The sequence below is a fragment of the Panthera tigris genome, chromosome C2, assembly GCF_018350195.1.
Source record: "Panthera tigris isolate Pti1 chromosome C2, P.tigris_Pti1_mat1.1, whole genome shotgun sequence".
NCBI classification, from domain to species: Eukaryota; Metazoa; Chordata; class Mammalia; order Carnivora; family Felidae; genus Panthera; species Panthera tigris.
Genome location: NC_056668.1, coordinates 12,652,397 through 12,669,559, shown reverse-complemented (window position 1 = coordinate 12,669,559; position 17,163 = coordinate 12,652,397). Strand labels below are relative to the sequence as shown.

Sequence of the window (17,163 nt, the reverse complement as noted above, 5' to 3'; positions counted from 1 at the left end):
GGCCTCCTGGTTCATGAATCGGAACCTGGCCTCTGCTCTAGATGCGTCTAAGAGGGAAACCGTGCATGTCTTCTGTATAACCAACTGTCGGGTTCTGATCCAGTTAGAAACTTCCAGGCCAAAACATGCCCGGGAGTTAGTTAACGGACGCAGAAGCTGCCCGCTTCCTACCTGTGCCTTTAACCACAAGAACTTGCTGGCGGGCAGCTCCAGAGCCACCTTCAGGATGTGGTGCTGCAGAATGGGAGGCACCTCCTCTCGAAGGCCCTGCTCGGAGATGACTCCTGTGGCAGAAAGAGGCAAACAGACCAGAAGTCATGTGCAGGGGGGCGCCCAGCAAGGCCGCCCCTGGCCACGGGGGCCAGATGAGGAGCTCCAGCTGTAGAAATAAGAAGGGGGCTTGGGGGCTCTCTCCTCTCCTCTGCCCAGACGCGCCCCACCTGGCACAACCTCCCCTCCTGTGGTCTATCCAAATCTTCAGCAATAAGCCCTAACTCCACTTGCCCAGAACAGCCCCTTGGCCTGAAGTGACCTCTCCCTACAGCGTGAGGCCCACACCTCTCGCTGCCTCCTGGGTGCAGTCTCTCATTAACATCGTCTCGGGCGAGAGGCGCCGCCTTGCTCCCCAGACCGCAGACGTTTTGTGAACAGACTGTGGCCACGCGAGCCCAAGACCGCGTCCTCATCCGCTGGCCTGATTTCTGGATTTCCCTTTGCTTGGGAATGACACAGTGCTAGTAAATTTTGTACTCTCACAGCAAAAAGAACCTTTCGCCTTCCAACGATTAAGAAGTTAATTATAGCTTTTCAGTGGAACCGTCCCAATAGCTTATATAAACCCCAGGAATGACGCTTCTGCAAGTTTTCCTCCGTGGGCCCAATTATGAAGTTATTAGACACACTTTTCCATCAAGGAAACGTGACCAGACAAGCGTAACGTTACTTTTACAAGATGTGGTTTGAACCTGACTCACTGGGTAAACCGTGAGTAACTACGTCCAAAGTGCCTCTGCGGGAACGGGACATCCCTTCTAAGGGGCTCTCATTTCTGCACCCCTGCTCCTTTGAAGAGGGGCTTTAGCGTTAATGCACACAATCTGATTTGTCACTTATCTAAGGCAGAAACCTCTGGCAGCCTGGCTTCTCCCTGCTGTGCCCACTGCTGCCAAATGTTCATCCGATATTTACTTAAGGACAACTGGCGATTTAAAAAACATTAGTGCAAATAAAAATAACCAGTCAGGTGGATCGTGTGCACAGCCAAACTGCCCACCGGCCTCCCGGGCCTCAGCTCCGGGGGCTCAGCTCCGGTTCGCGAGCGTTTCCTTCATCCCCGCTGGCAGAAAGAGCAGAGGGGCCCCCGCCGTCCCGAGACGCACCTTTCAGGAGCTTGCTGAAGTCGAAGTTGTACTGCAGGACCACGTGTGGGACCACCTTCTGGTACAGGCATATGACCTGGAGCAGAACAGCCTTCAGAAGAATGGTTTCCGCATCATCTGAACCAAGATAAAACACCTTAAATCAGGAAACACAGTCGGTCTCTGTTCTTAGTCAGCAGGTGGTATGCGGTCAACGGCCACAGGCAGAGGCTGCGGACGGATCCCTACAGAGTCTACGTGGGAACAGTCGAGCCCGTTCAAACAGACTGGGTGTAAGTCCTCATTTGGGGGCCGTAACCTTGGACAGGTTAAAGCGACTGTCTCTCTGTGTGTCAGCGCCTTCGTGTGAACAACGGGGACTAAACAGGATATAGACAGAAGGTACAAAGCCCACTGCCCGGCAGGCCAACAGCAAGGTCTGAATCAATGTATCTCGTTACTGGGGGGGGGGGGGGGAGAGAGGAGGACCGTGAAGCCCACCTCTGCCTGCACAGCCAAAGAGAGGCCCCCATGGAAAGGCCAGAGCACACGGTGCCCATCGCTCAAGTCTTTAGAGAGTCACGGTGCTTATGTAAAGCCTGGGCACATTTGCAACAGATGCCTCCAAAGCCCCTGTAGGCTGGAGGGGTCCCTGGCTGCCTGTGTCACCTCTGTCTGCAAAGAGCAGGGCCCCAACCAGCCCTCACCGCACTGGGGAGCCACGCAGGCAGTAGGAGTCTGGATGCCCCTTTTCTTTCCTTTCTCATCATCCTGTTTTGTCTCCTGCTTTCGAAGTGACTGCCAGACCCACACGATGGTGTTCAGGTCTGGTAAGACCTGAAAGGGAAAAGACAGTCACGTTAAACAAGAGAGAGACGCAGATGAAATGAATCCACTAAAGAGAAGCTAAACACAAAGGGAGGACACGAGCACACGTGGTGTGAGTGTGTACGAGACGGGACGTGGAGGGAGAACAGGCCGGCGCCCTCTGTGAGCTCTGCTTTGCGCTGTAATCCCCACGACTGTGTACAACAAGGACGTGGTTGAAAACACAAGCGCTGATAATTGTAACAAAGCTCCGAGGCCTCCTTCACCTGAGCCAAACACTAGAAACGAAGACACATGTCCGACGACGGGCCGGGGGCCGCATCCATCATGACCTCGGCTCCTCTGGGGCAGGTACCCCGTCTGCAGATGACTGCCCTTCCTCACTCACCAGAACAGGCCTCCCAAGCCACCCCCTCGCCCTGGCCCTGGCCCTCGTGCGTGCGGCAGTGAGAGAGCACGTCAGCTTCTAGCGAGGAGCACCCCGACCCCTACGCTACGTTTCGTTTCGCACCTGCCCTCTGTGCTCCCGGAGCTGCCTCTTCCACCTGGCGTGCTTACCTGTGACAGCTGTAAGGAAAGCCCCGGAAACTTCCCCGGAAAGGCCAAACCCGGCTCCCGCGCCTACCTTGCTCAGGGCTTCTCTGAAGAGGCGCACGAACTCTTCTATCGCCGCGGCCGTGTACACGCCTGATTCCTGCCACGTCTCTTTATTCAGGCAGTGCTCGATCGTTTTTAATGCTCTTTTCAAAATGACGGAAACAAGGGACAAGGCTGTGTGCTTCACTGATATGCTGTCCAACTGGGAAGAAAAAGAGCTAAATCCACACGTCTGTAGGCTGCACTATGGACACAGATCTCCCAAGCCCCGGGTGTGGCTGGCTCTGGCCTCTCCGGGGGTCACTCCCAGGGAAGGCTGCGTGAGTTGGGTACCCTCGACGCCGTGAGAAGAGGTGGCCTGGGGACCCTGCCCCCTTGACCTGCCACAGATCTGACCTCAGCACCTGCTGAAGAGGTGGCTACTAGAGTCTGAGAGTTACTCTCAATTTTGTTTCACTGTGTTTGGTAAGTCTTTTCCGACAGCCACTGACCTCATGTGGATTATCCACATCAAGAACAGCCACAATCTCACCAGCACCCACCCAGCCCCAACTAGCACTCGCTGTCAGGCGCGCAGGTGACAAGAAAAGGCACCACACACTTAGTAGGAAAAACCACCTCCAGGCTTGGGAAGCGTGCAGCCCCCAAACATGGGCTCAGGTACCTTCATAAGGACAGCCAGGAGACTTCCGAATCCTCACTCGCTGCAGAGGTTGAACAGAATTCAAGAACCGGGGCGATTACCAGAACGAGGGTACCCCCGGGAGATGCCGTCTCAGGCCCGGCCCCGACCAACTCAGGCCCAGGGGCACCCCAGGGGCAGGACGGGCTGGGGCAAGCCAGCTGGGCCACAGCAGAGTGAGGGGCAGGGAGACACAAAACGGCTACCCGATGGGCTTTCAGTTTAACAACTACAACGCCCCATTCCCTCAGCGTTCCAGCGAGCTGGGGGTTCATTTCGTACGTGTGCTAAAGTAGCACTGCATTAGACACATGCCTTTCAGCTGTTTCCCTGAAAGCCCCTTGAGATAAAACACTTTGTCTCCCCCACCAGACAGATGGGCAAGAGAGCAGGGTCCCAATTTTGACTGTTATGATTTGGCAACCAGAACAAAAGGCCTTTCGTTCTGGCCTCCCTGCTCCTCGCCCACAGCCCACTGCCAGCACAAACCCTGGACAGGCATCGAAAATGCTGAGCCCCAGGGCACCTGGGTAGCTCAGCCGGTTAAGCATCTGACTTCTGATTTCAGCTCAGGTCCCGACCTCACGGTCATGGGATCGAGCCCCACAATGGGCTTCATGCTGAGTGTGGAGCCTGCTTGGGACTCTCTCTCCCTCTCTCTCTGCCCTCCCCTGCTCACACGCTCTCCCTCTCTCTCTCAAAATAAGCATTTTTAAAAACAATGCTGAGCCCGGCTACATATCCTAGGGGGTCCTCACCACTCTGTGCTGACCGCCCCCTCGCTGCCGGGGCCACCTCCTGCCTGTGCGGCCCACCCTGGCTGACCCTGGTCCCGCTGTGTCCACACCACAACCCAGCCTGCTAGAAGCGTGGGGACACTCGGCCTTCCCAGCTGAGTGCTGAGGAAGCTGGGTTTAGGAGGGGCTGGCAGGGCACGGGACCCACGTGTGCCGACAGCTCACAGCCGTTCGCTTGAGGCCACGGTGCTGTGGTGGGAGACACAGGAGTCCCTGAGAAGGTGGCTTCTGGAGGGACTCAGGGACTGCCATCACGAATGATACAGAATTTCACTTCTCCGTGCATATGTCCTGTCAAAATGCCCGACACAGCTCATCCTCAAAGTAAATGTTCCCCAGAAACCTTAATGCTTCTTCACTTAAACCACAAGAGACAGGATTTGCCAGGCAAATTTCAGTCCTACCCCTTCCACAAACACTGAGCTAACACTTTCATACGTGACACTGGGCTGTAGCTGAACACACTTCCCTTCCTCTGAGTCTAACAGGCTCCCACCCTCAGGCGAGCGCAGAGCCATGCAGGGGTCCATGGTCCTGGCTGTGCTGGAGCAGGAAGGTCCCCTGGCCGGAACATGCCTTGGGCTCCAGGGGCCCTTGTCCAGGTGAGTGGAAACATGGAAAGCCTGAGGCTCACTGACAAAATACCAGCCGCTGAATCCAGGCAGGCGTTCTCGGAACAATCCCCAGCATGGCCAGTGCAGTGAACAGAAAGTTCTAGAAGAAAGCTGACCACTTACATTTAACGCCTGGGTGAACATCGTCTTATTGCACACCAGGGGCACGGTGGTCACCATCACCATTGCCAGGAGCCGAGGCAAGGGGATGAACTCTCTGGTCTCAAAGGCCCTGGAAACGTCTGGCTGGGCTTCATAGATCTACGACAAAGAGACGAGAGCATGAGCTGCTACAGGTTTCGTTGCAAACCAGGCCAACTGTAGGTACCCCACAGCGAAGCCAGTCCAATGCAGCAGTCCTAGTGACGGACATCCGGGGACTGCCAAGGAACAAGCTCCGGACGGTCAACCCCCAACTCTACTTGTCAGAGAAAAGTCAGGTCACGAGGCCTGAAGGCCGTGACCTTCAAAGCAGAGCTCTGCCTGCGGCCTGGGGAGCCTCTTAAAACCTCTGATGGCGAGGAAGTCACCGCTGGAAGTAACAATCCAGCGCTACAATCCAATCTAAGCACTACTCACCGGCTGTGGCACCTGACACACTGTGTCATCTTTTTAACACTTCATGACGACCCTTTAGGGTAGGGACCTTGGACACTAACAGTAAAAAGCGTTCGTGGATGACAAAGCTGGATCTCAGTAAGATCCCGTAACTTCCCCCGGGGGCACCCGGCTAGGAAGCAGTGACGCGAGGGCTCGCACCCAGGCCGGCAAAGGCCGCGCACCTGCCCCCCCATCCCTCCCCGGGGAGGGCGGAACCAGAGCAGCCCCCAGCGGGGGAGGGGGTGGCCACGGGCCGCCCCTCCCCAACGTAAGGGGCGAACGGCCTCCTTCTCGCCCCAAGATCCACGTGGGGACCGCACGCGCTCAAGGAGAACGAAGCCAGCGTGGGCGAGAGCTTGTCTGGCAGGTAACCCGCGCCTGCCTAGCGGAGGCACGAGACCGCAACCCTCGCTATTTCACCACCAGACCGCGAGTCGGACGGCGCGCCCCGAGCCAGGCAGCGCTGCGAAAGAACGTGCAGCAGGCACGTCCGCGGTGGCGGGCGAAGGAGGGCGGACTCTGATCAGGACATTCGCACGCCGGCACCCAGACAGACACAGCATCGTTTCACAGCGTGTCCTACGTCGTTCTAAGTACTTAAGACGGCGGTCTTTAAACGCGGTTCTCCATTTCACACCTTTCGCTCACGTCAGCCTCAACGTGCCAAAATTCACCGAGATCTCCCTCTAAGCAAAATCTGGACGAAGGAGACGCATTTGTCTTAACAGATGCAAAAGGCGTCCACCTCGAAGTTCTGCTCAGCGAAGAGCAGGATGTCCTCAGAGGACCGGGACGCCAGCCCCACGTGAGCTGACGTCGCCCCTGCAGAATGGCTGGACGAGTTCTCCGTCCTTCCTGCGGTCCGTCGGCTCGTCACTCCCCCTCTCCCTCTCCCGGCCCCTGACACAGGCCAGAGCCCCGGGGGTTTCACCTTGTTCAGTAGTTTGATGTTATTTGACCAAGTGGACTTCGCTCTTGGCAGAAAGGAAAATGTTACTTCCTTGAAGTACTTGTTCAGCAAGTCCGGGCACACTTTGAGGATGTTCACCACCAGCTCGGCCACCAGCTCGTCGTCTGCTGCAGTTTTCAAACCCAACAGTAAGTGCAGGAGGGTCAGGTTCCCGCCTCTGCCAGAGAGAGAGAGACAAGGGTCGGCAGGGAATTTCCACAGCACACTAAGATAATTCATAATTCATGATTCATTCATAATAATCTCAGAATAAAAACAAGCCTCTATTCAAAATAAATAAACTTAAACTGAGAGCTCAGGGTCAGAACGGCAGCTCCTCGAAATTGCCCTCAGGAAACACAGTTGAAACACGGCGACCGGCAAATTTCACCTTTGAATTTCCCTCGTGACACTAAGTGGGGTGTTTTCATGGCCTGTGGGGTTCCAGCTCCCCAAGAAAGGGCTTGAATCTCTCTCCTCTATTTCTGAGTAGCTGAAAAAGTCTCTCCTGTCTCCAACCTCTCCTTGGCTCCCTTGAGTTCCATCTGACTTTTATTTTATTTATTTGGGGAGCGGGGGGTAGGGGCAGAAGGGAGGGAGGGAGAGAGAGAGAGACAGAGAGAGAGAGACAGAGAGAGAGAGAGACAGACCCAAGCAGGCTCTATGCTGAGCACAGGGCTAACACAGGGCTTGATCCCATGACCCTGAGATCATGACCTGAGCTGAAATCGAGGGTCTGACACTCAACAGACTGAGCCACCCAGGCACTCCTCCGTTTGACTTTTAAAGAGAAGGAAGAAACCCACTCTCTGTCTCCACCCTGGCCACCTACCAGTCTACCCAGAAGTCAAGGCTAATGTAAAGAAAGGGCCAAACCCTCAGGGAGGAATCCACTCCCCTAATTTCCCCGTGGGATTTTCCTGACCTCTTTCCTCCAACTGCACACGAAAAGGCATGTATGTAAATAAATAGACGTGTAAGCATTAGGTATAAAAAAACAGAGAATGCATTTACCTTTTGAAAAGACTTTTACGAGAAGGGCGAATGAACTGCCCCACAGTCCACAGTGCCATAAATTATTTCTAAAACTCGACAAAATGGCTCCAAGTCTTTCCACAGGTTTTCTGCCTCCTCCGTTTCTAACGTATTTCAAATTCCTATGCCTTCACTGAGCTGCTGCAAGAAGCTAACGTAGAAAAAAAAAAAAAAATCTACTGTATGAAAATACTCAAAACTTGTCCCTAAGTGAGTTTTCAAAAGACCATAAAAATAAGAATCAGGAAAACCTGTAGACATTAAACCTTGCATAAAGGAAGGAGCTAGCCCAGGATCTACACAGCCAAGCCCACGGTACTCTAGGGTTACCCCCAGATCCTTCTAAGGGAGGATGACTTTTCAGAGCTGCCTGTTCCTGGGAAGTCACCAAATCCAAAACATCCCAGAATGTATCACTAGCATGCCACACTGACGGCTTCCAGAATCCTCACTGTTCTGTGTCCCCTTGTGAATTGACTAAAATTAAGATGCATTATGACAGCTTTACCTATAATAAAACATTTTTCAAAAATTGAATTAGAGTGGAATTTTGATCAGAAAGCTATCTTTTCAAAAACTTAAAATTCTTGGGGCGCCTGGGGTGACTCAGTCGGTTGAGCAATCAACTCTTGGTTTCAGCTCAGGTCATGATCTCCTGGTCTCGCGGGTTTGAGGCCCGACTGGGCTCTGTACTGACGGTGTGGAGCCTGCTTAGGAGTCTGTCTGTCTGTCTGTCTGTCTCTCTCTCTGCCCCTCCTCTGCTCGTGCTCTGTCTCTATTCAAAATAAATAAACTTAAAAAAAAAAAGTTTAAAATTCCTAATATGAAAATTTCACGAACAAAACAGTTTTTGCTGTCAAACAAACACGTTGAATACTACAAAGTGCACTAAAAATACTATAAACACCCACATTACTTTAACGGACAATGCAATAAAGTAACGTATTTCCACAGTGTACAACGTGGGCTGGGCACTTCTCTAGGCAGTTCCCATGCTCTACTTCCCCCTGAAGTGGATGCCAACTTTATTTCCATTTTACAGATGAGGCAACAGAGGCAGAGAGCAGTAGCACTTGTCAAGGTCTCAGAGCTGACCCCAGAATTTGTTCTCTCAACCTCCACACCAGGGGTTGGCAAACTGCGGCCCACTATCTATCTTTGTAAATAAAGCTTTATCGGAACACAGTTACACCCATTTGTTTATGTCCATGTCTGCTCCGGCACTACAATGTCACAGCTGAGAGGTCACAATACAGACCGCACACCACGCCTCCAATACTTACTTCTTCCCTTAGAGAAGAAGTTTACCAACTATAATGCCTGGCGGCTTTCACACACCCACTGGGTGCCCGGCACTGTCCTAGACACTGGGGATCCCAAACAGACCAGCCTCTGTTCACATTATCATCTATCACATAATGAACAAACAAATAGATAAATGTGCAAGGTGATGATAAGTCATAGTCAAGAGCAAGGCAAAAGGACAGGGACAGTGGAAGGGCTATTTCAGAAAAGGGCTGCTGGGGAAGGCCTCCTGGATATGGTGACATGTGCACAGACACCTGAATGAATGGAGGGAGGGAGGGAGGGAGGGAGGGAGCAAGCCTCACCTCTGCTGGGGAACCGCACATGTCGATTTTCTCAAAACTTTCCATTAACGCCCCCACAAACAAAATTCCCTTCCTCTCCCCTAGGCGCAAACATTTGTCTTTTGTCCCTGGCTTCAAAAACTGACATAAACCACAGCTTATTCGAACAGACCCAGACCCACAAGCTGATTCAAATACACTCATCAAATGACCTATTTTATGGGTCTTACTTACTTAGGGGGAAAAAAATGTGTTTTAAGCATGGTGTTACATCATACTAGACGATAAAAGTCTGCTGTTACATGTTACCAGGAAGGTGAGCTTGTTTTCCCTGATGAGAGCAAAGTTACACTATCGCTGAAACAAAGTTGAAAGAAAAAGAAATAATGTGGCAAATTAAGTCATAATAATCTCAGAATCAAAACAAGTTACAAGCAGGGAGAAAAATTTCCACAGTGTTATCCCATTCTGAAGGAATCAGTCATTTCCTAACTGGTAGAAACTAAACCAAACCATCCAGATCCTTATGATAAAAGTGCCACAGTGGTAAAATAAAAAAATTTTTAAAAATGAGGGTATTCACAATGAACAGAAAATATACCTAATATTTTTGCCATCAGCAGGGAAGAAAAGCAGGTTGATAAATCTAACATTAGAGTAGTTTGGTTATTAAAAATAGTAACATGGATATGTGTTTACCGCTAGACTAAAAGAGAAAACCTAAAAGAATATCATCTAAACCATCAGGTAGGGACTTTATGTTTCCTTACTGATGAAACATTGCCATAAATGTGCAACATGAAACAAAATTTTGAAAACCCAGCACATCAGCAACTTTGAGGAGAGGAAGGACTATTTAGCTGTTATGAGGACAGACTTGGAACCAAATTCCCTGGGTTTAAAGTTTATTTTGGGAGAGAAAGAAAGAGAGAGAGAAGAAGAAGGTGGTGGAGAAGGAGAAGGAGAAGGAGGAGGAGGAGGAGGAGGAGGAGGAGGAGGAGGAAGGCAGAGAGAGAGAGAGAGAGAGAGGGAAGGAGGGAGGGAGGGAGGGAGGGAGGGAGGGAGAGAATCCCAAGCAGGCTCAGCACTGTTAGCTCAGTGCACAACATGGGGCTCGGTCCCCTGTGAGATCATGACTGAGCTGAAATCAAGTGTCAGTCAGCCAGGGGCCCCCAGATTCCCTGGGTGTAAAGAAGAACTCTGACACACGCTGAGTGACCCAACTTCTCTGTGCCCATTTCCCTCACCTGCAAAACTGGGAGAGCGGTGTCTCCCGCCTCCGGCCTGTGTAGAGGCCTGCGAAGGGGCCTACCCTCTCTGGCAAGGTGGCCGTAAGACTTTCCTCGGACCCAGCCGACGCCACAGTCTCGAGTGAAACCCGCAGCACCCCCTGGGTGAGACACCTCCTACTGGGTGCCTAAGTCAGCGGCTACCCTGAGCCCTGTGCCCTAAGGGCACGTGATGAGCAGGGAGTCTCTGGGCTTCCAAATATTCGTCCCTGTAACGAGTGAGGTCATGTCTAAAATTCTAGTTGTAAACCACCACAATTCCGTTATTCGACAGACTTCCGCTGGAAGTCATGTACGTGACGGAACACAGGCCCGCGCTTCTCAAATGTGCCACTTTACCTGCCGATGGTACCGAAAGATGCGTCGTAAAAATTAATCCCATGCTTGAGCGAACAGCAAAGATCCATCAGGAAGGTGTGAACAAGCTCCCTCACCAGGATCTTCCCTGCGTCCTCAGAAGAAGTCTACAAGAGTTTTTTAAAATTCAATGAAAATCTCAAGTTCATGAGCCTCGGTAACATCTACAGAGTAAAAACTGGGCGATACCACGTGCCTGATGATGACTTAGAAAACATCTTACATGCTTGGTATCATTCAAAAAAAACCCCAAAGAACAGAAACACCAATCAAGACAAGACAAAAATACTCTCATATGTGGAATATAAAAAGAATAAACTGAATAATAAATTTAAAAAAAAAAAAAAAAAAGCTCATAGATACAGAGAAGAGACTGGTGGTTGCCAGAGGTAGAGGTTGGGGGGAGTGAAAAAAAATGGGTGAACTGTTTTTGTTTTAGTTTAAATAAGCTGAATTTAAAAAGAAAATATTTATTTTTAACACTGAACAAACAGGGAGTTGCTGGAACAAGAAAAAACAGATAAGGGGACACTTTAAGTCATGTCTCATTGTTTTCAAGCACTCCACAGTAAGGGTTCTCATTTAATTTTTATGGCAGGCCTATGAGTCTGGCAGGGTAGAGATGATTACACCATTTTATGTAAGGGCAAACCATGGATCACATAGTGGAACTCCCCACTGCGTTAGCAAATACGGAGCAGATCAGTATCCGTACCCCCATCATTAAAGAATCTCTCTTGGGGCACCTGGGTGGTTCAGTCGGGTAAGCATCTGACTTTGGCTCAGGTCAAGATCTCACGGTTTGTGGGTGTGAGCCCCACATCGGGCTCTGTGCTGACAGCTCAGAGCCTGGAGCCTGCTTTGGATTCTGTGCCTCCCTCTCTCTCTGCCCCTTCCTCCACTTACACAAGCAAGTGCACGTGCTCTCTGTCTCTCAGAAATAAATTAAAAAAAAAAAAAAGAGTCTCTCTTTACAGCATACACTTCAATTAGAAAATCATTTTCCTAAGCTTCTATTTGCTTTTGCGTTGTGATTGATATTGTGATATAAGAAATAAATACATGGCACAAAAGCGGACACATAGACCAATGGAATAGAATAGAAACCCCAGAACTAGACCCACAAAAGTATGGCCAAATCATCTTTGACAAAGCAGGAAAGAATATCCAACGGAAAAAAGACAGTCTCTTTAACAAATGGTGCTGGGAGAACTGGACAGCAACATGCAGAAGAATGAAACTAGACCACTTTCTTACACCATTCACAAAAATAAACTCAAAATGGGTAAAGGACCTGAATGTGAGACAGGAAACCATCAAAACACTAGAGGAGAAAGCAGGAAAAGACCTCTCTGACCTCAGCCACAGCAATTTTTTTTTTTTTAATTTTTTTTAACGTTTTATCTATTTTTGAGACAGAGAGAGACAGAGCATGAACGGGGGAGGGGCAGAGAGAGAGGGAGACACAGAATCGGAAGCAGGCTCCAGGCTCCGAGCCATCAGCCCAGAGCCCGACGCGGGGCTCGAACTCACGGACCGCGAGATCGTGACCTGAGCCGAAGTCGGCCGCTTAACCGACTGAGCCACCCAGGCGCCCCAGCCACAGCAATTTCTTACTTGACACATCTCCAAAGGCAAGGGAATTAAAAGCAAAAATGAACTATTGGAATCTCGTGAAGATAAAAAGCTTCTGCACAACAAAGGAAACACTCAACAAAACTAAAAGGCAACCAACGGAATGGGAAAAGATATTTGCAAATGACGTATCGGACAAAGGGCTAGTATCCAAAATCTATAAAGAGCTCACCAAACTCCACACCCAAAAAACAAATAATCCAGTGAAGAAATGGGCAGAAAACATGAATAGACACTTCTCTCAAGAAGACATCCGGATGGCCAACAGACACATGAAAAGATGCTCAACGTCGCTCCTCATCAGGGAAATACAAATCAAAGCCACACTGAGATACCACCTCACGCCAGTCAGAGTGGCTAAAATGAACAAATCAGGAGACTATAGATGCTGGAGAGGATGTGGAGAAACGGGAACCCTCTTGCACTGTTGGTGGGAATTCAAACTGGTGCAGCCACTCTGGAAAACAGTGTGGAGGTTCCTCAAAAAAATTAAAAATAGACTTACCCTATGACCCAGCAGTAGCACTGCTAGGAATTTACCCAAGGGATACAGGAGTACTGATGCATAGGGGCACTTGTACCCCAATGTTTACAGCAGCCCTTTCAACAATAGCCAAATTATGGAAAGAGCCTAAATGTCCATCAACTGATGAATGGATACAGAAATTGTGGTTTATACACACAATGGAGTACTACGTGGCAATGAGAAAGAACGAAATATGGCCCTTTGTAGCAACGTGGATGGAACGGGAGAGTGTGATGCTAAGTGAAATAAGCCATACAGAGAAAGACAGATACCATATGTTTTCACTCTTATGTGGATCCTGAGAAACTTAACAGAAACCCATGGGGGAGGGGAAGGAAAAAAAAATAGAGGTTAGAGTGGGAGAGAGCCAAAGCATAAGAGACTGTTAAAAACTGAGAACAAACTGAGGGTTGATGGGGGGTGGGAGGGAGGGGAGGGTAGGTTGATGGGCACTGAAGAGGGCATCTTTTGGGATGAGCACTGGGTGTTGTATGGAAACCAATTTGACAATAAATTTCATATATTAAAAAAAAAAAGAAACAAAGAAATACAGCTGACCTTTGAACAACACAGGTTTGAACTGCACAGATCTGCTTATGTGTACTTTTTTTCCCCATGAATGCAGTACAGTACTATAAATGTATTCTCTTATGATTTCCTTAATAACATTTACTTTTCTCCAGCTTACGTTATTGTAAGGATACAGTTTACAATACATATGACATACAAAATATGTGTTAATCAACTGTTTTTGCTACGCATAAGTCTTCCAGTCAACAGTAGGCTATTAATAGAGTTAAAAAAATTTTTTTTTCTTAATGTTTATTTATTTTGAGAGACAGAAAGACAGCGAGTAGGGGAGTGGCAGAGAGAGAGAGGGAGACACAGGCTCCAAAGCAGACTCCAGGTTTCTGAACTATCAGCACAGAGCCCGACACGGGGCTCAAACCCACCAACTGTGAGATCATGACCTGAGCTGAAGTCAGATGCTTAACTGACTGAGTCACCCAGGCACCCCAAGTGTTTTTTTCTTTTTTAATGTTTATTTATTTATTTTTTGAGAGAGAGAGAGACAGAGAGAGGGGGAGACTGAATATCCCAAGCAGCCTCTGCACTATCAGCACAGAGTCCGAAGCAGGGCTCGAACTCATGAACACCAGATCATAACCAAGCTGAAATCAAGAGTTGGGTGCTTAACTACTGAGCCACCCAGGTGCCCCAGTAGTTAAGATGCTGGGGAGTTAAAAGTTATACACAGATTTTGACTGCAGGGGGGTCGGCCCTCCCAGCCCCTGCATAGTTCAGGGGTCAACTGTATTTGGTCTTCAACCCCAGCTCCTGGCGGAGAGCCCCTAGGACCCCAGTAATTTCTTGTGTGATGGGGGTAACACCAATTCTCACACAAGGCTCCAAAATCCCCTGGAATGTTCTACGTGGTAGGAACATTTTTTATTCTAATGAGGCAACTCTTAACAGGCTCCTGGACAGCTTCTGGCTGGACACCAGAATGTAACCAGTAGTGAGAGCATTACTGACCTCCCTGAATTTGAATGTCCTCACCTATAAAGCAGACACATTAAAAAAAAAAGATTAAAAAATACTCTTAAGAGGGGCAAGTTTAAACCTGTAGTTTTAAACAAGCTTAAGAATGACTTAATTTCTCTTGGTCTTTTGAATAAAATTCCACATTTGGGAGTGTTTTTATTAAGCCCCCGAGGCTTCCTGATAATAGGGCATACAAAACATGTTCAAAACAAGAGGACATAGGCCAGTCACAAAGATAAAAGGACATAAAACACAGGGCTCTTGAGAGGTAAATTACTATAAAGTTCACAGGAAGTCTGAGCCTTCACTACTCTGGCCAAGTCCATGTTCCGAAACACCCTGAAGAAAATCAAAATGAGGATTAAAATGTACACTGGCCTTGGGTCAACTGGAAAGCAACTGTTCTAATTCAACGTTTGAGGAACTATTACAAAATAAATTACACATGTCAGTAGGTGAGGAAATTGGGGTTTTCCTAGACACTTGGAAGTAAAAGCAACGGGCCTTGAAACTCTAAGAGCTGGTGTGAACAGGATGGAAAGAAGGAAAAGAAGAGGTAAATGAGAGGAGGAGAGAGCCTGGGTCAATACTATGCGTCTACTAGGCAAGCCCAGCAGGGAAAACCAGCATGTCACTCAGCTAAAAGGAGCAACGGTTTTCCCTTCAAGGGAGAAAAAAAAAAGTCTAATATCAAAATACCTCAGAGAATAGAAACAATCTTATAAAAAAAAAAAACGAAAAAACCAAAACTTTAAAAAGATCATATTTCATCTAAGCGGAGAATCAATATAACCACGAGCCAAGAGAAACAGATCGAATGGAGGGACTTTAGGGGGTACGCTCCCAGTCTCCAGCTGTGAGGCTCACACACTGACAGTGAGGTCCACTCAAACCCAACAGGACTGTACCTTGCCATGTTCCAGGTTCACGTCAACAATCCCATTCCAGCTGTAGAGAGCTGCTATATGGTTCAACAACTGCCCCGTAAAGAAACGCACCTTCTGGGTTTTTGTGATATTTTTATTGTGAACTACCTGAAAACAATAAAACACACGAATTTCAAGGAGCTCGATTTTCACAACAGTGTGTATTGTTTTTCATCATTACCAAAATCCTGCGGGCCCACGGCAAAATATTTGACCAGAAAAAGGAAAAACATAAAGAGAAAAACAAAATTCATCGGTATCTGAACCGTCCTAGGATACAGTTAGCATCTGGTATACTTCCTTTCATCCCTCCATCCCGCAACACAGAAGATGTATGTGTATCACTGTTGTGTTGTGTTTTGTTTTTGTCTCTGTGAGATTATATATAGTTTTCTGCCTACTTTTAAATAGTATGAACTTTTCCCACATTATTAAAAACTCCTTTAGAACACCATTTTGGAAGGCTATCATTCTAGCGACCATAATTTATGTCACCGTCCCCCAGGGGGTGCAAAGTGAGGTTGTTTGCACTCTATCGTCTGCTTCCTTGCGCCGAGTCCTGCCTGCGTCCCTGATTATGCACTCGGAATTGTGGCACAAGGCCTCAGCTCCCCTCAAACCCACTCCCGGTGCCTCCCAGGGTGTCCTGGGTGGTTCTGAGGTTCCCAAGTCTGGGAACATGTTGAAGACCTCTAACGCACACCGCCAGACCTGCTAGAACACTGCCTCCACAAAAGCACCCGACTCAAAGGTACTTTTGCCAGCACTGAACGGCATTGTTTTAAAAGGTCAGTGCTAATTTGGTTGGTGAAAAAAACCTGTACCTCATGACCTGTGTTACTTTAAATCAGGGCTTCTCAGCACCCTGACATTCTGGCCCAAATAACTGCTGCAGGGGACGGACCTGTGCGGGCAGGACGCTGGGCCTGGTCTCTACCCACTGGGTGCCAGTTGTTACTTCCCCGGTTATGACAACCAGAAACGTTTCCAACACTGCCAAATGTCTACAGTGGAGGGGGCAAAACCACCCCCAGCTGAGAACCACAGTTTTAAATACTATGCTAATCAGCCATTTTTATATGGATTGCCAGTTCATGGCTTTTAACGACTTTTTGTGTTGGCAGAGTCGTAGAGTTTTTCTAACTGAGCATTTAAGTTGCTTCTGTATTAAAGTCAGTGATTCGTTCAGCCAGTTTTAAAGTTTCTACAAGATGCTTGTAAAAGGCAGAATATATAAGGCGATACATAGTCACATTTTGCCGGGTGTGTAAATGAAAACAGCCATAACTTACAGCTCCCAATTATCCCTGTGGCTTCCCGTGAAAGGGCAAGCAACAGCATGTCTCCTGGGGTGACAAAACTGCAGCCCGAAGGAACAGTTTGCCATCCCCCAGCCTGTGTGCCCTAAGACATTGTGGCTCTAGGGTCCTGTCACACCCTGGGGAAGACAAACCGCAGAACAACACTGAGTACCAAACACGTACCTTTGTTTTCAGCGTGGACAACAAAATATTGACGGTGGAAATCTTGTCTTCCTTTATGCCCGAGCTAAAAATGCAAGGAATAAATTCTGAAAGGAAAAGGTTCAAAGCATTAAACTCAAAAATATTTTGAACACGAGAGCAGATGAGAGAACAAATTACTTCATAAAGTGGCACGGCAAACAATGCCATTCGCTCCCTTTATTTTCTGAAGGTTTTGTCCTTTTCGATTATACATGTTCACAGTAGGAATAAACCACTTCATGACATGGGAAATCAATATCTAAAGGTAAAACAATGACAGAGCCATTAAAGAGGTTCAGTAGTTCTGTTTTACTGTTCTTCATATTGACTA

General features: G+C 48.6%; 1 protein-coding gene across 5 annotated transcripts in view; it reads right to left on the bottom strand.

The window, feature by feature from the left end:
* The window catches only part of URB1 (URB1 ribosome biogenesis homolog), an 84,799-nt gene that overhangs the window by 54,741 nt on the left and 12,895 nt on the right, over positions 1 to 17,163 (bottom strand). For 4 of the 5 annotated variants that reach the window (XR_006222088.1, XM_042998667.1, XM_042998668.1 and 1 more), the window contains exons 6-14: positions 16,812 to 16,897; positions 15,310 to 15,435; positions 10,678 to 10,802; positions 6,408 to 6,603; positions 5,000 to 5,137; positions 2,812 to 2,985; positions 2,066 to 2,195; positions 1,380 to 1,496; positions 172 to 284 (exon numbers count right to left, since the gene is read on the bottom strand). Coding sequence is in view for 4 of the 5 variants with exons in the window: in XM_042998667.1 (XP_042854601.1) it covers positions 172 to 284; positions 1,380 to 1,496; positions 2,066 to 2,195; positions 2,812 to 2,985; positions 5,000 to 5,137; positions 6,408 to 6,603; positions 10,678 to 10,802; positions 15,310 to 15,435; positions 16,812 to 16,897 (1,205 nt within the window). In the remaining variant the exon portion in view is untranslated. Of the gene's footprint in view, positions 1 to 171; positions 285 to 1,379; positions 1,497 to 2,065; positions 2,196 to 2,811; positions 2,986 to 4,999; positions 5,138 to 6,407; positions 6,604 to 10,677; positions 10,803 to 15,309; positions 15,436 to 16,811; positions 16,898 to 17,163 lie in introns of those variants that run through there. The other variant, XM_042998670.1, reaches the window with a different exon arrangement.